A 25,161-nucleotide genomic window follows, 5' to 3' on the forward strand; every position below is an offset into this window, starting at 1 on the left:
TTATTTTGTTTTTAGAGTTTTGAACTTTTGTTGCTTTTTGTAAATGTAATAAAATATTGACTGTTTTGTTATTAAACAACTAATTTAAGAAGGTTTGAACCTGTGTAGAGATTTTATATAATAATGGCAAGTCATTGTTTTGGTTGGGTCATTTATATATTTGACAGAGACGACTAAATCAAGACTGCAGGACATCTAAACAAGGTATCCACAAACCACACAGAAAATCTTGTTGAGGACCAGAATTTGATCTTTAATTTGAGAAAAGAAAAAGGCGACACTGCGTTTAAGCCATTTGAAGAAAAAAAAAATAAAAAATTTACAGACAGACTTGAGCATGTTAGTACAAAACAAGAAAAGCTATTCAAATGAAAATTATTTCCCCAAATCTTAAAAACACCAGTGATTTTATGTTACATTTACACAACACTTTAAATAAGCAGCCTTCATTTTCCCCACACACTTAGAATGATTTGGTCCTAAACCAGGGCTAAATAAGGTCTACACCAAATCTAAACCAGGACTGAACCAGGTCTAAACTAGATCTGAACCTGGACTAAATCTGGTCTAAACCCGGTTTGAACCAGATCTGAACCAGGACTAAACCAGGACTAAACTAGGTCTAAACCAGGACTAAACCAGGCTTAAACCAGGACTAAACTGGGTCTAAACCAGATCAGATCTAAACCAGGTCTGAAACAGGTCTAAACCATACAGAAATCTTTAAATAAACCTTCATTTTCCCCACACACTTAGAATGACTTAGGCACATTGTTTCAAATAGGGGCTTGCAGAGTTAACCACCTGGACAACATTCGAAGAAACACAAAATGATACAATAGAAGTGAAAGGGGTTAAACACTTGAATTTACAATTTTGATTTGAGCAATTCCGATTATTTTTTTTATTTTTTATTGTTATTATTATTATTTATTTTTATTATTATTATTTTTTTTTTTTTTTTCAGCTAAAAAGTTGCATACTGTGGCTTTAACTTGTTTCAACAGATTTCCTCCTCTTATTTTAAACCAATTTTTCTTTCAGCACTGGTCAGAATTAAAAACAATTATGTGAAAGGTTACATGTGTCAAAATGACTCAAATCAAGATTGAAACTAAATTCATGTCATGCTAACCATCAGGTTTATGTGTGCGTGTGTCTGTTTACTGCATAAGTCACATTAAAGGTGCTCTGTGTTACAGATTCAAGTATCGCTCATGAAAACAGTAGACTTCATCAGGATTTGCTTTTTCTGTTTGGGAAAAATGTGAAATACTGTGAGATATTTAACAGTACACAAATCGGACATAATATTTCTAATACATAGTCCGAAACCAGGTACAGGATTACACCAGGACTAAATCAGAACTAAGAACACACCTTGGCAGAACTAAACCAGGTTTCACCAGGGTCTAAACCAGGACTCAACCTGATTTCACTCAGCCTGGACTGAACCAAGTCTAAACCAAGTTTACTCTCGGACTAAAACCAGGTCTCACTCAAAACTAGGAATACAACATGTGTAGCTAGCTCAGGAGAAAAACAAGTCTAGTAGAACTAAACCTGATTTAAACAAGGACTAAACCAAGACTAAACCAGGTTAGAGCCTGACCATAGGCTGCTGTCTGTCCTCCTAATGTTATGGCTGATTTGTGTTTACTGAAATATCAGAGTTATTGTTTTTTTTGTGTTTTTTTTTTTTTTTATCATTAGAATCTTTAAAATAAGAAAAAAGCAGTGCACATTTTCAAGTATCAAACGTCCAGGAGACTTGTTTATACTGCTTCACTGAGGCCAGATCAGTGTTGGGAAGAATACCTCCAAAATGTATTTCATTACAGAATACTCAATACCAGCTTTAAAATGTACAATGTCCAATCAGAATACAGAGTAAAAAAATGCAACCTGGGTTTAAAACAAAGGTTGATAGTACTTAGTAACATTTACAACAGTAACATTTTTTAAGAACGCTGCATACTTTTACTCTTACTCGAGTAATATATTGTACAGTGTAATAGTACTCTAACTTGAGTTATATATTGTACAGTGTAACAGTACTCTTGAGTACATTTGAGTAAAAGTTGTGGTTGCTCTTCCCACTGTGAGGAAGACTAAAGTAAGAAAAGCTTTATGTGACAATAAGAAATGATTTGAACATTTGTGATTCTTGCACCGCTCCTTCAGATGTAATGTACAGCTGTTTGTCTCTTTTTTTTCCTCACTAATACTGTGCCATCTGAAGCTTAAAGATACACTATGTAACATTTTGTAATTGCATACATGCTAGATAAATAACAAACTTTAGAACATTCCAGGCAAAGCATTAACATCTCCATGGTAACAAGCAGATGGCTGAACCTCCATTAGAAAAGTTACATAGTGTATATTTAACTTGCATCAAATAACTGATTTTAGGAAAGTAATTGTGTTTTGAATAACACCTAAATGAAAGTGGAAGTATTCTGAATATGTATTTTTGGTACATGGTTTTTACTTCCCAACACTGTGACCAGAAGAATGAACTGTAATCAGAGGAGCCGTACCGCCACGGCCAATCACAGGAGCCGAACCGTAACAGCCAATCAGAGGAGCCAAACGGTAACAGCCAATCAGAGGAGCCGCTACAAAAATACCATTTTCAGCAGGACTTGAACTCAGTACCACCCAAAGTCACCTCTAGACCTTTAAACTTTACAATTTATCGTAAATTATTCTCATAAGAAATGTTTTCGGACAAACTTTGGTACACAATTGGAAATTTCAAATTACAACTAAAAAAAAAACAGAACATTTTAAATAGCAATGTTAATGTTACAGGTTTCTTGGTGTACAACTAGAACTCTACAACATGACCAAATGTGTCCTATTATTGAAATGCCGGGGGCGCTATGCTTGAATAGAATCTTCTACACCAATTGGTTATCAACATGATTTAACTTTCATTTTCAAAACTTTTAAAATTTTTAATTTCAAAACAAAAATTATACTAGATTTTACCAGGGGCCAAACTATTTAAGTGCATATTTTTGTGGTTTCAATGTGGTGTCATATTAGTATCACCAAAACAGATTGTCTTTCTGTGCACACAAAAATGTATGCTGTCATTTTCAATTTGATTTTGTCAATCTTTCTATAAGAAGTTAGTGCAATAATCAAATCACAATTGAGTTAACATGTGGTTCTAAAGAATATATACACACTACCAGTCAAAAGTTTGGACAAAGAAAAAAAAAAGTTAAATAACTCAACTAAATAGTTTTTAAATTTTATATTCAATATCCAAAAAGCAGCCACCCTTTGCTTTGTCAACAGTATTGCAAACCCTTGGCCTTCTCTTAAAGAGCTTCTTGGGTAAGTCTCCTGAAATGGTTTTCACTTCTGTGTCTTATCAGGGTCAAGAAATGCAAAGCAGGGTTCAAAGCAAAGGGTGGATAAAAACATTTTAAGTTTTGAGGTATTGTGAGGTTCATATTGTTTATGTTTTGTTTACTACATTACATATGTGTGATTCTTAGTACTGAGGCCTTCAGTGAGCATTTACAGTGCAAATAATCATGGAAATAAAGAAGAAAAAATTAAGAAGTGTGTCCAAACTTTTAACTGGTGGTGTATAGCAAATGAACTCTAGCATTGCTTTGCTAAATACATTTTTCAGTCATTTTGATGTAACAAAGGAAGGAAGATCTTGGAGTACATTTAACTAACAATACATTTTGATTGGCCAAACATTTGGCTTCATGATTTCAAATTTGAAATGTACACTTATTTTAAGTTTGCTCGCTTCTTTTGACCATTCCATAAGTTGATCTACTTTTTTCAGTGCTCACATTAGTTGGAGATAGAGCTGGAAGTATGTTTTGGTAGAGGCTCAGGAGATCATCTAATAACCAGAGAGTTGCAGGTTCAAATCCCTGTTTCCCCCATTTCACCTTCATTGCCTTTAAGACTTGGACATTAAACTCGTAAAAGAAAAATCAGATCATGTTTAGTGCCAGTTTGATGGACTAAAGCAAAACTACTATGTCTCACAGTCCATTGGTCCATTTTCCGAAGCTACCGTAACTTTTTATTGCTAACTGGAGCTAGCCGCAGATGTAGAGGTGATTTTGGGTTTTTAAGACATTTTGACATTTTATAATTTCATTTCTTACATTATCTCAGTTTAAACTTAAAAAACGCCTTAAGTTCCACGTCGACGAAGCAGGATATCTACAGACACTTTACAAACGCTGAAATTTGTACACAATTTTGCCTTTTTTTAAATTTATTTTCGTTTTTACGTCTACAAGTCTGACTCGGGCATGTCGGGCATCTCCGCCATCAGGTAACCGATGCCGTAGCGTCCGTTGGGAGCTGTGTCGACCACCGGGGGCGCTGCTGTTCCGTTAGCATTGTTAGCGTTAGCGGCGTGTTTGCGGTAGATTCCGGGCATGGGGGACGGCTCCTGGCTGGGACTTTTGCCATGGATGAGGCTAGCGTCATCCGCGTCTTCGGTCTGTGGTGTCTCCGCGATCATCCGTCCTTTTTTGTAGGATACGGATGACAACCCGCCAGGACTGTCGTCGATGATGTTACAGAAGCGGAGTCCGAACACCACAGGAACGGGAAGGATCGCCATGACGACCAGAGAGATGCACACTATGATGCCCCACACGGGAAAACCCAACTTCTGTTCCGCCGCCTAAAGAGAGAAAGGGTGGGGGAGAGAAAGAGAGTAAGAATAGAGGGAAATTTATTTATTTTTAAGAAAAATAAATAAATTTGTTACACATGTAGATCATTATTATTTATATTATGTTTATTGGAATTGGCCATATTGATTCAGAAATGACTTAATTTGGGTTTGGATTCATTAATAGTGCTCCCAATCAACTAAAAAGCACTTAATTTAATGCATACCTAAACTTGAAACGTGTGTATGTTATATATATATATATATATATATATATATATATATATATATATATATATATATATATATATATAATTTAAAATAAAAAACAAAAAAAAAAAAAAAAAAAACAATAAGAGCCTAAAATTTTGTCAATTTTCTGGAGAAATTATTTATGACTCCCTCCCCTTCTCCTGCCTCTCCCTTGTCTCCCCCCATCTTTGCCCCTCTTTCCCCTGCTCCTGTCGCTGCTCCTGCCTCACCTATCGCCCCTCTCTCTGCCCCTCTCTCTGCCCCTCTCTCACCTGCTCCTGGTTCCAGGCACTGTAGCTGGGAGGAGTCATGACCAATTGGATGAAGCTGGATCCAAGCAGAAGCAGGAGCAGGATCGGAGTGATGAACTTCCACATGTAATAGTAGAACCTAAACGGAGAGAATCCCAACATGTCCCGAAGGTCCTCAAAAAACCTAAACACAAAAGCACACAAAATATTAGATCTACAGGTCCTCGAAAAACCTAAACACAAAAACTAAATAACACATGATATTAAATCTTCAGGTCCTTAGAGAGCCTGTACAAAAACAATATTAGAGTGGGGACTAAACACCTAAACTCCACCTACAGGTACATTTCAAATAGAGTTGAGAGAGATGGACTAAAGGGGAGTGTGAGGGGGAGAAGGGGAGAGGAGGGGCAAGGTAAGAAGGTATATAAGGAATAGTGTGATTGGTTAAATACTTTAAACTCCATCCCTGCAGCCAGGTAATCTTGTTATCAGAAACACCAGGCTGATGTCATGTAGTACTTGAAATTGCAGAGGCCACTGAAGGCAGCACAAATTTAGATTTAGTTGTTTTTTAGCAGACAGCTGCAAATTTAACTAGTTTAAACAAAACTGACAAAAACTAGGAACAGTAGATGCTACTGAAGTGTGTCTCACTTGTCGATGCCATAGACCCAAGCCACAGCTACATTCTCCAGGATCACCACGATGAGCAGGGGCAGAGTGGCAGAGTAGTCGTCAAACATGGCCACAAAGTAGTTCCCTGATCTCTGAACAAACATAAGTCCGATGGAAAAGGCTAGGACACAGCAACCCACTGTAGAGACAGAGAAGAAATTTTTAACAACATATATACTAGTATGAGAGAGAGAGAGAGAGAGAGGAAAACAGAGAGCGGGAGAGTGAAAGATCAATAAATGTAGTCCAACGTCTAGTCCCAGTTTAGTCCTAGTTCAGTCCCAACTCAGTCCTGGTTCAGTCCCGGTTTAGTTCTTGTTCAGTCCTGGTTCAGACCCAGTTCAGTACCTGTGAGCAGCTCCTTCCGGACTTTGAAGGTGTCGATGAGCGGAGTGAGAATTCCCTCAATGGTTCCGAACATGCTTCCGAGCCCCAGGTTCACCAGCATCAGGAAAAACATGACGGACCAAAACGGAGAGGCCGGGAAGTGTGTCATGGCCTCTGTGAAGGCAATAAAGGCCAGACCTGTGCCCTGAACAGTCTGAGGAGAGAAGAGAGGGAGGAGAGAGGAGACGGGAGAGAAGAGGAGAGAGAAGAAGTGAGAGAAAAGGGTTAAACAGAGGAGAGAGAGCGAGGCATTCTGACTACACTGCTGTCTGGCAGGGGGCGGGCACTTAGCAATGCTGTCAATCAAACATGTTGCTAACACTAGAGGGACTCTGGGAAAGAGGGCACCTGATTTGTCTGTTATTGACATAAACTGTATAAAAAAGTGAACTAAACGAGTGTTTTCTGACAAACAAAATAGCAAGAAAAAAAACCCATCAGGATCATGTAGAGCGGATTAATACAAACATTTTAAGACAAAAATGCTGAGGCTCACAGCAGCAGTTACAGAGAGAGGGGCAGCAGTATTCCAAAGTAAGTCAATGGAAACCAGGGTCAGAAGGAGCCTGAAAAGCCCACATTCGAACTTCCTGTTTGGAAAACGGCAGCTAGTGAGTTAGCTATGCCCATTCATATACAGTCTATGGTTCTTAAGGTCTTGATTTAGGTAGAAAATAGTGAAATGAAAACCACAGAGAGAGAAGGGGAATGTTTTTTTCTACAGAAAGTGAATTGGAGCTAATGGATGGAGCCAAAATGCTCCCATGCTCACTTTCTATTTTTTCTTGATGTATGTGTGTGTATATTTGTGTGTGTATATTAGTTGTACCTGATTGAGCTCCTTCTCGATGCTGCAGGTCTCCAGTCCCAGTTTGCTGAAGTCATCCTCCTGCACAGCTCTGATAACAGAGATTATTTGGTGGTAGTCCTCTGCAGTGACAGTCTCTGGAGCTGACAGGTTTATGTGATGAGGGATCAGACTGGCCTCGATACGGGTGCCCAGGAGGGACACAACGCGGTTTGTGTTTCTGCAACAACATGACAAATGTTTAACAAACAATTGGATCAAATTAATTGCTCACATGTCAATTAGTATTTTTGGTATGCTCCATCTAAAGGATTTATTGGTGCTAATATCAGTATTGGAGATATTCTGTCTTTTAGAATTTGTCTGATATCAAAATCAGAGCCTATACAAATTTGCTTAAGAACTAAGTGATTATATTACACACTTCTCATTCATGGTATTGTGTGAAAATGTGCTGTTGTTGATCTGTGTAGATTTCAGTTGTTTTACTCACATGGCGACACATTTATCGTTCATGATGTTGGCCTTGAATCCCAGCACAGCGAAGACGACCAGCGTGGCCAGAACAGAAGTGAAGAAGTTTATGAAAGAGACAAGCACGGCATCGAAGTGACAGTTATTGTCTCGTTTGTTATAGCTAGAAAACGCAATGACACCTCCGAATCCCAATCCCAGAGCGAAGAAAACCTGAGTTGCTGCCTCCCTCCACACCTTAGGGTCCGCCATGATGTCTATCTGAGGAGAGAAAAGTTCAGAGTTTTCAATCAATCAGTTGTCCCAGAGGGGCTTAAGCTTGTTGAGCAATAAAATACCATAATAATAGAAGGGCTGAAAAATGTAACATAAATATTTTTTAAAGTTTAAAAATTGCTCAGTGTACCAGCCAGTCGGCCACAAAGACCAGTCAACCACGACCATGGCAACCACAGACAGTTTAGACCTGGTTTAGTTCTGGGTTAGTCCTGGTTTAGTACCTGTGGAGTAAACATGTGCTTGATCCCATCCACAGATCCTTTGAGAAGAAGAGCCCGGACCAGGAAACAGATCAGGACCACATACGGGAACAGGGAGCTGAAGTACATCACCTGAAAAAACACATGAAATTACCACTCTCACCTCGCAGTAAGAGGGTCCCGGGTTAGATTCAAACATTTCTGTTTGACTGTGCATATAACTGAAAGGTTTTCATTCCACACTCTTCTCTCTAATTTAGGTCTCTCGCTTTTTTTTTTTTTTTTTTTATCTTTATGATTATTCATGTCTTGATTTGTTTTTATTATGATTTTAATGTATTTCTTATTCTGTAAAGCACTTTGAATTACTTTGTGTACGAATTGTGCTATACAAATAAACTTGCCTTGCAGCAAGAGGGTCGCAGGTTCTACTCCCAGGTAAGGCCTTTATGCATAGAGTTTGCATGTTCTCCCAGTGTCAGTGGGTTTTCTGATTCTTGTATTTGACCAGTCAAACATTTATTTTTACTGTACTTAAAAACTATTATTCAAATAGTCAACAATTATTTTAAATGTTGATTAGTTACAAATCATTATTCTGAATAGGGCTGTAATAACATTTTCCTTAAGCCAATCATTTCTAATAATCAATGATAAGCTTGGGTCTTTCAAAGGAGAGGTCATAGACTGTACATAACGTGGACTAAGTAAGTGTGACTTCACTTGTAGCATTCGGTTCTAGCCAAATGAAGTCTGCAGGAGTTATAGCTGCTAATCTGGAGAGTTCCATATTTTGGAATTCCAGAAAACTTTCTAATGCTGGCTAGAGCACCCTCACTGAATGAAGGCACCTGATGTCTGGTCTGTTATTAATGTTCATGTCTTCATTTAGAGATAGAACAGTGAAATAAAATCCAGGATGTAGAGCGGGTTAATATGAACTTTAATGGTCAGAATGATGAGTCTGACAGCAGCAGTTACAAGGAGAGGTTTTTCAAGACAAATTTTCAATAGAAATTGAATTGGAGCCAAATCGTGCCCATGCTCACTTCCTATCAGCTAGATTTTGGGCTATTTTTGTGTAAAATGGTAATGAATAAAAGTGTGTATAAGCTCAGGAAATGAATATTGTTTTTATTAGAATATTTCAGATTGCTCAGTTTGAAGAAAGAAATCATATTTTTGCCTGCCATATCACCCAACCCTAAATCTGAATAAAATGCAGATTAAGTTGAATCATAGTTGCAGTGTCTCAGACCCATTCATCTAAATTGCATCATTTTGTGGCACAGCCCATGTGTGTACTGAAAAAGACAGCACTTTACAGTTAAATCTTCCTGTGTGAATACTCCACACCTCTGCACCATAACATAATAACAGGACAGGAGGAACAGACATGACTCAAGTCTGACCCACTGAAACCTGGATTATAGATCACTTTAACCAGCATTAAAGAGAAAGGACTGAGTCATCTCAAAACGGAGGTTGTTGGTTTGACTGCTGATCTCTCTGAGCAGACTGAGTCCTTCCTGTGTTACTGTGGCAGAGTGGTTAGCCTTTATTCTTCTCCGCATCTGTCGCCTGTCTTTTCTTAGCGCCACACTTTTCACAATCGGAGCCAAGCCGAAAAGGGCGGGAGTTGCCATGGAGAAGGGTCCGGACCGCCCACCCACGAGTCCAGGTTTGGACCGGGTTTAGTCCAGACTGAAAGAGTAGGTCTAAAAGGAGCATTAGTATTCTTTTGTGGACAGTTCAAAGCCAGAGGGGCCCCAGCCGAAGCAGAGGGGAAAAACTACAAAAACCAAAAGGATTCTGGGGGATGTGTCCAGACCATGCTAAAGAGAAGATATAAGCGGTGTAAAAGAAATAGATTTTCATTTTCTGAATGAAAGCTCTGTAAAAAACATGGAACTTTTTTTTTTTGCAGTGGTCCAATGTTATTCCCCACTTACTTTATGTATTCAAGACATCCTTATTATTCACCGCAATGTAGTATGCTAACACGCGCTTCCTGATTATACAACAAAACGCTTCATAATTAGATACAGATGGTACACAGCATACAGGGCCTTTAATTGTGGTAAGTTGAATTAAGGGACATTGACATTTGTCCTGGTTTGATCCCAGTTAAGTCCTGGTGTAGATCTGGTCCTGTTCTATTACATTTGATCCTGACAGTTTTATCCTCCCTTTGTCCCTCTTATCTCTGTGTCCAGCTCTGGCCTGGTTTATGCTCCTGTCATCTGCTCCTGCCGTCTGCTCCTGTCGTCTGCTCCTGTCATCTGTCCCTGATTGATCAAGGACTGATTCTAACCTGTCTATATTTGTTGCTACAATACAAACATTTCAAACTTGGTTCCGATAATAAGGAATAGATCATACAATCATGATTCCAAAACCACAATAAACTGATAAAAATACTCTTTCTTTAGACAATAGAATGTGTTTTTCAGCATTAAATCATAGGCCACGTGGCCTTATATCTGTGTAATCTGTCGGTGGTCCAGGTTGGTTCCATAGTGGTTCATGGGCGTATACCAGTCTGTGTGCTCTTATACTTGTTCTGATATAGCTCAAGCTCGTTCTAAAACTATTCAGGAAAAGTACATTTCTGTCCTGTGAATAGTCATCATCATTAAGAAGTTGCCGATACCATACATACCTCAATACATAGGCCATGATACGACCCATATCTCGATACAGTGAGCTTTCAGTTCGATACGATATATTTCAAATCGATTTGATACGGTTCAATAAAAAATAAAGGCTAAATGATGGCTGTGATACTAAAAGTCTTTGTTAAACCACTTCTTGTACAAAGTTGATATGAGACACACCCATTTTAATCATCAAAACAGTGAAAATGTCACATGTGTTGCATAAATGAGTTTTTTTCCTCTAAACAAGCAATACCACTGTAGTGTTGTAACAAAATAATTGTATTAAATGATACGATATATCTATATTTCTGCACACCCCTACCTGTGAATGTGACTTTTTAGTATGGATACCTGCTCAAATGAGTATCCAGTTTTGATGCTAGTTTTAGTATTGATTTAGCATCTCATTTTCAATACATTTGACAACCTTATTTCCTTCCAGTTTAAGTCACAAAGTGCACCTTTAAGTGTGAATAGCTTGTCCACACTTATTACACAGGACTGGACACAGTTTAAGCCTCTAATATGAAACTCATGTGACTTTAGCTTAGCATCAGCGCTGACAGTAGCGTGACTAGCACCTGAGCGGATTAGCATAGCGGCTAAAGGTTAGGTTCTTCTCAGGTAATCCTGGTGCACTTCCTCTTTATATCCTGTGTAACTCTACAACGGCGAGTTTAACAGTTCATCAGCAAAGGTCAGAGATCAGGCTCCAGTTGAAGATAATTCCACAAAATGGCCTCCGTTACAATTCTGTGAATTTCTTTGATTTTCGTTGATCCCTCCTCTGATCTCGGCTTACTCCAAATCCACTTAAATCCACTTTTTCATTGATCATAATCTTCATTCATAAAATCTGACCCTATAAACTGAACCGAGGAAAACCTACATTTCCAAGGACTGGGTCAAGAGTGTACAAATCCAATTTCTACTGAGATCATTCACTCCACAATTTGCACCATTTGCCCCTCCCACTACTACCTACACTCTCAAACACCGCACATTCATACTAGGCAATGTCGGTGAAGTGCCTTGCCCAAAGAGACCCCAAGTACTAACCAGGCCCAGCCTCAATCAAATGAGATTGGGCATTGACAAAGAGGTAGGGCCACTATTTTGTTCGCAATAACAATGAAGCTTTTCAGATTATTGCCATCACCTCTCCTTCAGCACACTATTCTAGAGGGTATAACAATGCAAGATGAAAAAAGCTACCTTTCTGAAGTTGGCCTATATGGTGTTCTTTAGATGGTATAGTCAGTACATAGTTAGTTCCTTTCTGGTGGACTAGATGTTCTATTGATACTTTGCAGCAGATGTCATCAATATTCTCTGGGGGTGTGATGCTAACTGAAAGCCACAGCTGTTAGAAGCTTTGTTACTCAAGTTAGACTTTATTTTATTTTGGCACAATCTGACCAGAAAGGGGTAACTTGGTTGGAACTACAAAGGTGAGCTGATTTATTCGTTTAAACAAGTCCCTTTTTCTTGAACATCAAACACCTAAACAGGACCATGAGTGCTTGTATTAATCACAGGCTCCTGGAGATGTCTTGTCCATTTTGTGTTTTTTGTGAAACAATGAACAATTGTGAAAACGCACTCGTTTCACAATTTTATTATTACCAACCACCCCAAACTGAGAGTGTCCCTGTTCTTGATTTTGAAATTCTGGTCACCCTAGTTTAGTACCTTTCTGGAGGCCTGGATATTCCATGGTATTGTCATTACAGTTGTATTTAGTACCTTCCCAGAGGACTATGTTGTATAGGAGGCCTACTGTATATTTTAGTAGTCTGGAGAACTGTATGTTCTATAGATGTTTTTTAAGTTCATTAGTGTCATTCTAGTACCTTCCCAGAGGAGACATTACAGTAGTATATTTTCAGTAGCTTTCGCAGAGGACTGTGTGTTTTATAAACAGTATAATATTGTGTGATTGTAGTACCTTCCCGGAGGACAGTATGCTTTATGGCAGGGGTCATCAAACTAAGGCCAGTGGGCTGACTCCGGCCCTCCATGCCCCTTCGAAGTATTTATATTTAAATAATTATCCAATGTCTTATATTTAAATAATTATACGATGTATTATATTTAAATAATTATACGATGTATTTACATTTGCTGCCGACTTTTCATCACCTGACAAGTTCGAGATCAAACAGACAGAGTACTGTAGTGCAGTTAAAGACAGCAAAATGGCTTGTGTTAAAGTACGAAAAGTTGACAGGGAGTGCCGAGTTTTCAACAACAATGAAAGTGTAAGGACAGTGCAGTTTATCTGATATATATATATATATGTCGGTTTTCAATTAATATAATCTGCGTCGTCAGGGTAAATCAATTCTGTTATACAGCTGACCCGACCCCGGCCCCTCATCACAGTCAGGAATGATAATGTGGCTCCCAGAGAAAAAAGTTTGGTGACCCCTGATTGATGGTCAGTACATTAGTCTGACTTAGTACCTTCGCCAAGGACTGTATGTTCTACTAGACAGAAAAATTTTGTGTGATTCTAGTACCTTCCCGGAGGACTGTATGCCCTTGATCATGGCCAGGCAGACCATGGTCCATGCAGCCAGCAGACACAGGGTCATCTTCCAGTTGAGACCTCCGCTCTCTGAAATACTGTCGGAGATGTCCAGAGCCTCGCGGTACCAGTAATATGTGGTGGCCGAACTCTTATCACATTCAGGGACCACATCTGAGGAGAGAGATAAAGGGGGATGAAAGAGAGGGGAGGCAAGAAGGGAGAGGGGGGAAAGGGGGATTATTGTATCAGTTTACTTATGTTACTTATGTTAAATTGGTCTATGAAATTTCAAAAGATTAGTTTTGTTCCGAAACCAATGCAGGTATCGGCAAACACTCTGATAAAGCACATTTTGCAGCAGCTGGTATTCAAACCAATTCACAGAACCAATACCATACTGTATTCTAAAGAAGGACAAGTAAAGTTGCAGCTGTTTGCCTCATGAAGCTAATGCTATGGCTAATGGCCAGAGCATCTCGAACACAGACTGTAGTGTCTCTTCAGACACTGGTGTAGATTTGTTTTAACACTCGCAGATGCGGTATGATAAACTCACAGGTAGAGGTACTCTTCTGTATGGTGTAGATCTTGTATTAACACTTGTAAGTGTAGTGCTACATACTCTCAGGTGTAGATTCAGTTCTATGTCCTGTGTAACACTCACACTGGTGTAGATTTGTTTTAATACTCACAGGTGTAGGTCTTGTTCTTGACCAGAGGACACTCATGCCAGGGCAGAGGCTGCTGGAACGACTGAGAGAAGTAGAACAGGCTCCAGCCAATGATCACGTTGTAGTACAACGCCACAAAGAAGCACACCTGAGGAAAGACAGACAGGTGAAGCTGACAGGTGAAGGACAGGTCAAAGCACTACACAGTGCATTATTAATTCACTCCACACTCAGATACTATTGTAGCCATAGCTGCCCTGGGACGGACTGACAGAGACGAGGCTGCCAGTATGCACCAATGGCCATATTACCAACACCAACAGACTACATTCACACTTAGAAATGTGTGTGAAGTATTTTGCCTAAGGACATCACAACAGTTTGCACTAGAGTCACTGCTGTCCCACTATGGCACCTCATATTCCAGCAGCCTCCCATCCAACCAGGCCTGGCCCGCTTATCTTCTGAGCAGTAGCAGTGGCAGTGACAGAAATTATCTGTGTACTTACCACACAGCTGTGGTAGTAGAATTAACTTATCTGTGTACTTACCACACAGCCGTAGTAGTATTAACTTATCTGTGTATTTACCATACAGATAAGTTAACACTACTGCTACTATTACAGCTGTAGTCGTAGTAGAATTAATTTATCTGTGTACTTACCACACAGCTGTAGTAGTAGTAGTAGTATTAATTTATCTGTGTACTTACCACACAGCTGGCAAAGCCAATGCCTCCTAGTCTGGGGCTGATGTAGTTCCAGACGCCGATGCTGCCACGGCGAATCCTCTGCCCCACAGCGAGCTCCAGGAAGAAAAGAGGGATCCCAATGAGGATGAGCAGGATCAGGTACGGGACCAGGTACGCTCCTACAGTACAGAGAGATGTATAAACTCATGAGCCAAAACGATACTACCAGAAGGATCAGGTAAGGAACGTTTTTGTTTGGCTTGATCGTTCCACTGTATGGCATTAAATGTATCTATCCATGGAGACAACCAGGCCAAATTATAGGCAAGCCCTCTCACTGTTCAAATTCATGTTTTTCAAGGTAATTCCACAATAAAACTCATCTGTAACTGAATAAATACAAGATAGATAACCTCAATGCCATATTGTGGAACATTTACAGCTCAGTAATAACACTTCTATAAAGACAAGCAAGTGGCAGACCCCTCACCAGAAAAGTTACAGAATACACCTTTAACTTTACTTGATAATTAAAAATGAATAGAAGTAAAAAAAAAACACAAATATCATCAGCACAAACTCACTACAAGTGTAAGTCATGAAGAGGCACTTTCACTTCCAGGAAAATCTGATGTGAAACCACAAATACACACACACACACAAGTGTCAGGTGCCCTCCCTTTGTCTACATGATGTGATGATGTGTTATTAAGATGCTACCCCTGCATATTGGACCTCTACAAACATGTTCTGAAATTCATGGGATTCTTAGATTAGTTTAAGGTTCCGATTGCTGTCTCTGAATTTGAAAACATATATATGCAAAACATTTCAGAAAACTCTGTGTTTTGTAAGTGGTTTAGCTATTGCTTTTATATTGCTTCGAGAAACTTTTTTTTTTAAATAAACAGCAGCTCTAAACTCATGATCAAGCTCACATAAATTGTCTTTGTTTTAATAATGCCCACTGGATATTCACAGGATCACACTCAGTAACAGTAACAATAGGTCTATAGTTTCATGTTTTTAGAATTCTGACTTGGCTTGGTGTTATAGTATCTGTGGTAAATATTTATCAGAGTTTTACATCAGTTAAATGGAAAAGGTTGAGAAGAAAATTACAAAAATACCTATGTTATCAACAAATGTCATCCTTCCAAATTTCAGGGATAATTTATGCACTAGGAAGGCATTTAACTAAAGAAAGGTGTCTTCATTAGTGTAATAATTACTATTTAGACAAGTTTTGACCCTTGTTTACATTATGGTTGCTAGGTAACAAGTCAAAGAAGTCACGCTCTGCACACGACCCTTCAGTTAATATCGACTGTATTTCTCTTGCAAACCATTCTGCACTGGAGCACTGTAACACTTTATTTTGTAATTGTGTTTTTATATGTGTTTTGTGGATGAAAGAAATGTGGAACCTGCTTCTCAAATCTGCAAAGCAAATTTACCTACGGGTACGAATAAAGCAACCTAACCCTAACCCCTAGCCCTTGTGTTTACAATCATTTCCTGTTTCACTTTCACACTCCCCAAAATCAAACACTACTTCTGAGGCATGTTTTGATTCATCTTTGAACAGTAATGAGTATGAAATATACACTGAGCTCATTAATCAATGTTTTTTTTTTCATATCATCACCATCATGCATGTCTTATCCACATATGACTGTTACAGGATTAATCACTGTTGACTTCCTGTTTATGTTATTGTTATTTGAGATGGCCTTGTCTAACAGCATAAATCTGATTACATTTTGTACTTCTAGTTAAGTCAGTTAAGTTCAGTTTTCTGGTTAGACTGTGTCAAAACAGAGCTCACATTAAACATTTTACTAAAGGAACAGAGCTTCAGACAGAGCAGTGCTTACAGTTCGAATCACAACCCCCAGGAATTTTGATGACATCAGCTACAAAGTATCAATAATCACAAATGTGCAATGAAGTCATACTAAAAATGAGTGGGGAAGCTACTCCCACAATTTAAATAGCTCTACAAACAAACTTGTGTAGTACAGCATCACACAGCCCATTCCCTCATGGTTCCACTACGACCATGATGAACGCTTCAAAAGTAGTAGTAGTAGTATTAAAGTTGTATTTACAGACCTGATGAGTAACTGAAGGCAGGGCTTAAATGAGTCAGACTCTGATTACTGAGTCCAGCATAAACCACTAGTCTGAACCTGCCTCTAAATACAGGGCTTTAATGGGCTCTACTTTTACTGCCTTATGTGTAACACCGTAATGTTGATAGGGTGTTAATAATATAGTGAATTAAACCAGGTCAAACCTCAAGTGCAGGATCCCAGCCATGCTTGTAGACACTGCTCACTCTGAAGTTCTGTTACTGAAGTTAGACTTCAATCTAAGCTCTGTTTTAATACAATTTGACCAGAAAGAGCTGAATTAGTTAAAACTACAACAGGGAGCTGGTTTGTGCTGTTAAACAAGTCTCTCACACTTAAAAATTACTATCAGCTTTCATTAGTAACAGACTTCAGTTAGTCACTTTCATCTTTTTGTTGTAACTCAAACTCCTAATCAGGACCACCATGTCAGGACACTCATATTCATCACAAGTTCCTGAAAATGTTGTTGTTGATTAAAATAGAACTAAGCAAAAAACAAGGCTATACTTAAGCAGTTTTAAATCAGTACTTAAATCAGTATAATAACTGAACCAGGAGTAATCCAGGGAATAGTTGATTAACTCTTTTATTTAGGTTAGGATAAAATAGGGGAAAAGAATGAAAAAATACTAACTGTGACCATTTTAGAAGGAAAAGTTATTAGACAAATGGTGGACTATGAGGCAATGTGAATGAAAGTGGATTTCACTGTTTGGTTACAGGCTCTGTACATTACATTGACATCCGTTCATTTTCTGGAGACTGATCCTAAGCATAGTCACTACTTGCCTAACCTGAGTTTAAACCCAGACGGCACCACACACAGAGATGCAGAGGGATGAGACTTTTAGTCAGACTGTTTAGATTTAAGTCAAAACTTGTGAAACACAAAGACATGAGAAGACATAAAGAGATGCGCTGTAACTCAGAGCTTTCTCCTGAACAAGAGAGTGGTGGCTCCTCGTCAGTACCATGTGCTTTTACAGCCACAGGATTGGCCGTAGACCTGTCGATTAAAATGTGCTCATCTTATCATCAAGGTTGATCAAAGTTTAAATCAAGATTGATCAATCTTTTGATTTTTTTGCACAGCCCTACTGCACAGTCTCAAACACAGGCCTGTATGTCGTCACATGTATATAAAAACACTGCCACACACACGGACTGTCTGGGGTTAATCTAATTATATAGAACACAACGAGAGACTGAGAGAGTTAAAACAATACCAGGGACACACATGTACACACAATACAGGAGAGAAAGAGAGCGAGGACAAAAGGGAGGGAGAGAAAGAATGGGAGAGGAGGGGAGGAGAAAGAGAAGAGAGAGAAGGAGAGAGGGGTGGGAGAGACAGGAGACAGGGAGAAAGAAACAAAGAGAGAGATTGAGTAAAAACAATATCAGGAGCACACACACAAAACAGGAGGGAGAGAGTGATGAAAGAGACTAGAGAGAGTCTAAACAATATGACAAACACACAAAATATAAAAGAGAGAGAGGGGGGAGGAGAGAGGGATAGAGGGGAGAACACAGCAAGAGGCAGAGGATGGAGCAAGAAGTTAAATTTGTTTTTGATTGTTTTTGATGCTATTTTTAAGCATCAGCTTAATCTTTAACTAATATTTTCAGTTTGAGTGTGTGCATAACACAGAACTCCAGGTATGTTTTTCATGAAGGAATTACATAAATTGGCTCGAATATGAAGAAGAAAAGCCACAGTATTATCATTATTATTCACTCTTCACTGGTGGTGGTTAAGACAGTCCTGTAGCCACAGCTGTAGCCATGGCAGGCCAACGGAAACAAGGCTGCCAATCTGTGCCCTCGGACCATCTGACCACCACCAATGCTCAGCACATTCATGGGTGGAAGTGTCTTGCCTGCGGACACAACTACAATATGAATTGGTTGAAGCCAGGATTGACGTGTTGACCTTTGGGTTAATGGGTGAACGCTCCAACCCTCGAGCTACTGCTGTCACGTTTAAAGGGACTGTACCGTTTTTTATTTTTTATTTTAGTTAAATAAATTTTGTTTTGTCCAGAACAGATATATTGTACAAGCAGTGGCCTGTCTGTACTGTCTACATAAAAAGAAAGCATTTTATCATCCACAAACCAGGAAGTGCAATGTTAGTATGATACATGTTGTTAACAGTGCTGTGATGCTCAAGCTACGCTGTGAAAAGTGCTTATAAACTCATCATGGTGAATAACTAGAATGCTCTGAATGCATAAGGTAAGTGAGGAATAACTTTGGACCACTGCAAACTACTTAAAATGAACTTGTTCTATTTTTCACATGTTTAAGACTGCATAATAGTAAATTCTCACCTCCTCCGTTCTTCTGGCAGAGATAGGGAAATCTCCAGACATTCCCAAGCCCCACGGAGAATCCCACCTGAGCCAGGATATATTGCAGTTTACTGTTCCAGGCTGGACGCTCCTCCTCCTCCTCATCTGATCCCGCCTCCTCCACGTCCTTGGCCCCGCACACTGGCCCATCACCGTTGACAATCAGCGCGGTCTTCTTAAAGGATTCGTCGGTGCCATCTTCATTGGAGAGAAGATCACGGGCAGACTCTGTGGCGTCTTCGTCCAAGTCGCCTCTCTTCACCGACTTACTGCTTTTGGGCATTGGGCAGGAGCTCGTGTCCAAATAAGGTAAGGTGGGAGGGGCACAGGAAACAGGAAGTGAAACGGATAGTGTAGAGACAGGGCAGAGATGGAATCAGTCTTTTTAAATGAGGTTGTTGAAAAAGGAGAGAGAAGGGCGTGGCTTATTTGCTCATTTTCACCTCAGACCTGTCACACACAGAGGAGACATAGTAAGTGACATTAAGTTTAATATCTTCTCTATTTAGGTCTTTGCTGTTCACTTGATTTGAATAATCAATTATTCCTTTAAAAAATTACAAAATATTTGTTATGCATCATATGTGAGCTCAATTAACTAAGCTGAAATATTTTTCTCATAATTCTATCAAAAAGATGCAATTACTGTGAAAAAACTAAAAGTATATGGACAGGCCATAGCTCACGTGAAAGCTCAGAACCTCCAGAATTCCCTCAATGAGCTGAAGAGGCTGCACTAGCACTGAGTCATGACTGGCTGCATGTGCATTCAGATCAGAGAGAGGCATTTTAATTTTAAACCAACTGGATTTCAGCATTGAAACTCAAATGATTTCTGCTTCCTGATTGGATAATCGTCTTGAGAACCAAAATTATAACATAAACAGCATGGTCATCTTATCAATGGGTTTGTAGTTAAGAATAAATCAGCTTTTCAGTTGTTATCAGTAATACCTATACTTGATTTGTACATGTTTACCTTATATCTGGGGACACAGCTGTGTCAGGTTTCTAACATTTAAAATCAAGATTTTACATACAGTTCCTTCAATACAGCTAGTTTGTGGATGCAATATTGAACAAATAATAGTGTAACATTTGTGAATTTTCATTTTGGGTATCTCTTTCATAAACTGTGAATTGAGTTAAACTGAACCAACTGTATTATAATATGCATCCAGTTACATTTTGAAATCTGTTGAGTCTTTAACTGTATGGCCTCATATAAACCACAATATTAATGAAAGTAGTAGTGATAAAGTCAGGATCCCCTCACATGACATCACTTGACAATGTGCACTGTAAAATAATCTAGATTTAATGCAATTAAAATACAAATAACTTTGACTTGAGTAAATTTGAGGGTGATTTTATACAGTTCTCCAAAGTGCCTACAAGAGCTGATTATTTTTTGTTGTTTAACTGTCAGATTACAGATTTGTTGACCTGGTTTATAGTTCATATATCTGTAATACTGGGCCTTTCTACATGAAACAAAAACAAAAAAGTTCCACATCTTACAAATACCCACAAGTGAAATGATTGTTTTTACTGTAGCTTCAGAAAGTGGTGTCATTATTCAAGCCCAAAGATGTGATGTTGTCAGTTGAAAGGACTTTAAACCATAATATTAACATGACAAGTTTGTGGAGCCAATCCCAAACAAATAATAATGAATAATAATGCATCAGTTTTATTTAACGCTTTTCTGGACACTCAGAGACACTTTACAGCTCATTATTCATTCACTCCATGGGACTGATGGAAGAGAGGCTGCCAATCTGTATCATCAGCCCCTCTGACCACCACCATCACGCATGCACACACCACTTTCATACTAGGCAATGTGGGTGAAGTGCCTTGCCTAAGGTTATAACAACAGTTTTTGTGACTGACGCCCCTTGTGGCACCTGATTTTCCCAGCAGGCTCCCATTCAAGTAGTAACAAGGCCTGGCCTTGCTTCGCATCTGAGACCTGATGGGATCAGGCTTTGACGAGCTGGTATGGTATGGTAATGATATATTTCAGTTGGTGGTGATATATCTTTCAAAAATCACACATTTAAATAAAATTACAGTCACAAGCTAGCTAGTATTAGCTAGCAGGTTTTCAGTTAGTCATACTCACCTTTTTGTTGAAAATACAACACCCATACAGGACCATGAATGCTTGTATTGATCACAGGCTCCTGAAAATGTGTTTAAACTATCTAAAAACTTATCAGGCTGCGTTTGCTAATGTGTGCATTGTGTCACCATGGTAACTGATGAATATTCTTCCACAGACATAGCTACATTTGCATTTTCAGTTTGATTACAATGCATCTCTGTCACTGCAAAGTACCAATAGGCCCCTGCTCTATGTGAAATGATCACGTTCTAGATCTCATTGGTGAGCACAGCCTTATCAGCTGCATCCTGACTGTCCTCATGTTTCTCCTGAATTATTGAAGATGGAGGATTTGCATAGGAACCCAAACACTGAAGGGAAATCCCTCAAATATTTAAAGCAGATCAGATTCCACAACAAACTGCACAGGCCCAAGGAGGCAGAGGCAATACTCTCTGAGTGTAAAGACAAGTTAGATTTCATATTCAGGGACATTTCAGAATCCTGACTTTGACCTACAGACCTGAATCTGATATTTATTTTTATTGAATTACAAACTCACTGTATTACAACAAAATTCTGCATTATAACAATATTATATTTAGCTGCTAATATGAATGATAAGATGTCATATGAAAATGGATCTTTATATGATGCAACCCTTTGATAAATTGCATCTCCAAAAAGTGCCCTTTTTAGAGTAGAGGAAGTGAAATAGTTTTGGCACTTTGGCCGTGTCTGACACTTCTACGACACGTACACTCATTCTAAGAGATCAGGAGTCTAACCCACAACCTCCTTACTGAGAAGAGGTGACAGGATAACCACTCTGCCACTAACGTACATGTTTTATTTTGTTTAATTTGGTTATAATTTGAATGGGGAAAAAAATGCATAATTTATTTTCAGTCCATGTCCTGATGTAACCTTTATAAACCACACGGGGCTCTTGGCTCCAGTCTAGACACCGCGATAGTGGAAAACCAAACCTATTTCTATAAATGTCAGTAGGCCTATATTTTTTATTTGCCTTGTTAATTCTGCTTGGTATTTTAACAATCTATTCAAACAATCCATTTCTTATGTAACATCTAAAATCCTAATCTTGTACAGCTAATATTCAAAATGGACAAAATGGACGTTTTGAGCTTTGTTACGCGTTTTCAGACCACAGATGATCCAGTTTCGTCGCTACAGAACGTGCATTTCTCTGCTGAGAGCATTTTTTGTCGGATCACCTGACTTCACCTCCTCCGAGCAAAACGGCGGGTATACTCGAGCAGACGTGTCCATTTTGATTACAATGAGCACATTTCACTTGGAGTCACTGGAGGCGACTCGTTTAATAGCAGACAGTAAACCAGGCGCGCCGCATGGTCAGAGCTAGTGATGTGACGTTCATGAACGAGTTGGCTCTTTTAAACGATTCCTTAACAACATTTTTTTAAAGACCCAAATCTTTTTCTTTCTAGTTTTTATTGATACTTATACTAAATAATGCTGAGCCAACGCAAAAATCATCACAGAAGCAGAATAGGAAACACAAGTGAGAACAACCAAACCAAAAAAAAAAAAAAGACAAATTTTTAATTATTATTATTATAGGCTAACCTTTTATTTTGATTCTGTATAATTTCAAAGGGTGCACATTCCCACACTCAGTTTGAACCATTTCAAACTAACCCTTGCTTTAGTAATTTCTTTCTGTGATTAGTTTGTAGATAAAATGACTTCGCAGTAAATTAATATAAAAAAGAGCAAATCTTTTCAACGGGTCTTTGAAATGAGCCGATCCAAAAGATTCGGATCCTATAAAAGAGCCGAAAGTCGCATCGCTACCCTGAGCGCAGAGGAAGAGCGGAGAAGAAAGCGCACCATCATCGCAGCATCACCTGTGAAAAACGTGTCACTCAAACCGAACTGACATACACGATCCCACCGCTGATTCTGGAGACGCCTTTTTAAACGCTCCTCTACGCACTGGGTTAGCGGATAAAACAGTCCCTTTGCCTGGTCAGTTTAGCTGGTTGGATGCTTGGTTGGTTGGAGAGGAGAGGCCAGACACGTTTCATAATCAGTGGTAGCGATTTGGCGATAAATCCAGAACACTGCACCAAGCGGTGCGTCTGTGCGCGATCAAAGGCCGGCAAAAAGCCGGTAAACGTCAGAAAAGGGAGTGGATACTTCGCTCTGGAATGTATGGGCGTGAATAATTGAAAATACCTGACGTTTAATCTATTGAGATAAAAATAAAATATGGCTTTGTAAAATGGGTCAAACCACAAATCTCCCAGTGCGTCATGATTGAAACATGTTTAATTATAAGCTAATTTATGATAAGCCCCACGCGCCCTCGCCTCGTGCGTGTCATCCCCGCGAAATGTTTCATCATCTCCCACCACTGCCCGCACTGGCCTCATTCAAACATCCCCACATACATTTGGAACATGTTAAGTAGAGGAACATGTATTTAAAGCCTCACCTGTGCAAAAAAAGCGTGATATCCAAATGGCGAGGATCAGGGGATGAAATTGTGAGAGCACATGCAGGGAGCAGGCATTGTCACGGGCGGGTCGGTCTTGGATGTGGTCAGACACCGGTGAGAAGGAGGCGAGTGATGCGAGAGACAAGAGACAGTGCGGAGTCTATGGCAAGAAGCGGGGGCGAGGGGAGGGACAAGCAAAACCAACACACTATTCTCGCGATAAACCACGTTTTTACACAAAAGCGTTACTCAGACACGTTATACCTCGTAGTAAATGGAGTAAATTGAAAGTATTTTGTTTTTTTATACGTGTCCGTTGGTTAAAGTCGTCTTTTGGAGCGGGTACACCCCTGTTTTAGACTTGGTACGGACCACTACTCCACTGCAACACGGAACGAGCCTGAGCAATGTGCTACTGTTTATATGGTTTATACGCGATTTAATTTTACTATTTTATTGGAAACGTTATGTGAGAAAAGTGGAAATTATTCATTCCTATTCCCGTTGAGAGGTTTGTGGTAAAAAGAAATATTTGCTTTGAAGTTTTGAGGTTTGAGTTTGTGGTTTTAGTTCAAGGTCGGAGTGGTTTGTGCGTCATCGCCCGCGTGAAGTGACATGTGGAACAGACAATAGAGAGGGTCCCTGTTCTTTGAGTGGATTAGAGTCAAAACAGTCTGCAGATACAAACAATACATCAACCTTAACATTTACTTTGCTAGAGAAAAATATCTTTCTAACTCACAACTTCCTTACTGAGAGAAGTAGACAGAGTAACTGCTCTGCCACAGTAACACAGGGAGGATATGCACACTCACACTCCCGAGAGATCAAGAGTCTAACCCACCACAACCCCCTTACTGAGAGGAGGAGACAGATAAACTTTCTTTGGTTTCATTGAAAAGACAGTTGACCATCTGGATTCCTGAGGTTATAATCCTATTTTGTGAGGTTCACTGCTTTGAACTTCAGACAGTATCAGAAGAGGCAAATTCTGAGAACTAAAGTAGATTTAAAGTTTCATTTCAAAGAAACATTGTGTGGAGGTGTTTGCTTCAGTAAATTCTAAATCAGTGGTTTTCAAATATTTACACCATGTACCACCAACCAAGATAATGTTTGCCCATCCAAGTTCCACCACATCTAAATCAGGTCTAGGACAGGACTATTCTAGGTTTAAATGGGGCAGAGGGGCAGATGGAGAAGAGGAGCAGAAGAGAGGGTCAGATGGAGAGGAGAAGCAGAGGAGAGGGTCAGATGGAGAAGAGGAGCAGAGGAGAGGGATAGGGGAGCAAGGGAGAGGGTCAGACGGAGAAAAGAGAGAGAGTCAGGTGGAAAAGAGGAGCAGAAGAGAGGGTCAAATACCTTGGTTTCACCCTCTCTTGGTGAGTTGATCTGTTGAATTCTTGATGACTTTAGTGACTTGAGCTGATAGTGAGGAGGAGGAAGAACAGACTGTGACCATGGATCATGTGGGCACATCTCTGTACATGTCACAAGAGATCTCCACCAATCAGAGGC

General features: G+C 39.4%; 1 protein-coding gene across 2 annotated transcripts; it reads right to left on the reverse strand.

The window, feature by feature from the left end:
• Nucleotides 1–229: 229 nt before the first annotated feature.
• LOC110171930 (sodium-dependent neutral amino acid transporter B(0)AT2-like) lies at nt 230–25,120 on the reverse strand. 2 transcript variants are annotated; one of them, XM_055155324.1, is made up of 12 exons: nt 25,006–25,120; nt 19,028–19,498; nt 14,578–14,735; nt 13,887–14,013; nt 13,184–13,365; nt 8,023–8,133; nt 7,542–7,783; nt 7,070–7,268; nt 6,202–6,394; nt 5,833–5,992; nt 5,197–5,359; nt 230–4,681 (listed from the first exon to the last, which is right to left on the reverse strand). In XM_055155324.1, exons 2-12 carry the CDS (start codon nt 19,329–19,331, stop codon nt 4,283–4,285), a joined length of 2,238 nt encoding a protein of 745 aa, XP_055011299.1. In that variant the 5' UTR covers nt 19,332–19,498; nt 25,006–25,120; the 3' UTR covers nt 230–4,282. The 2 variants fall into 2 exon arrangements, with proteins under 2 accessions (XP_055011299.1, XP_055011298.1); XM_055155323.1 differs by lacking the exon at nt 25,006–25,120 and adding an exon at nt 23,641–23,805.
• Nucleotides 25,121–25,161: the final 41 nt, after the last annotated feature.

Source organism: Boleophthalmus pectinirostris, unplaced genomic scaffold (assembly GCF_026225935.1).
Source record: "Boleophthalmus pectinirostris isolate CB_2022bp ecotype Guang Dong unplaced genomic scaffold, ASM2622593v1 HiC_scaffold_2, whole genome shotgun sequence".
Classification (NCBI taxonomy): Eukaryota; Metazoa; Chordata; class Actinopteri; order Gobiiformes; family Gobiidae; genus Boleophthalmus; species Boleophthalmus pectinirostris.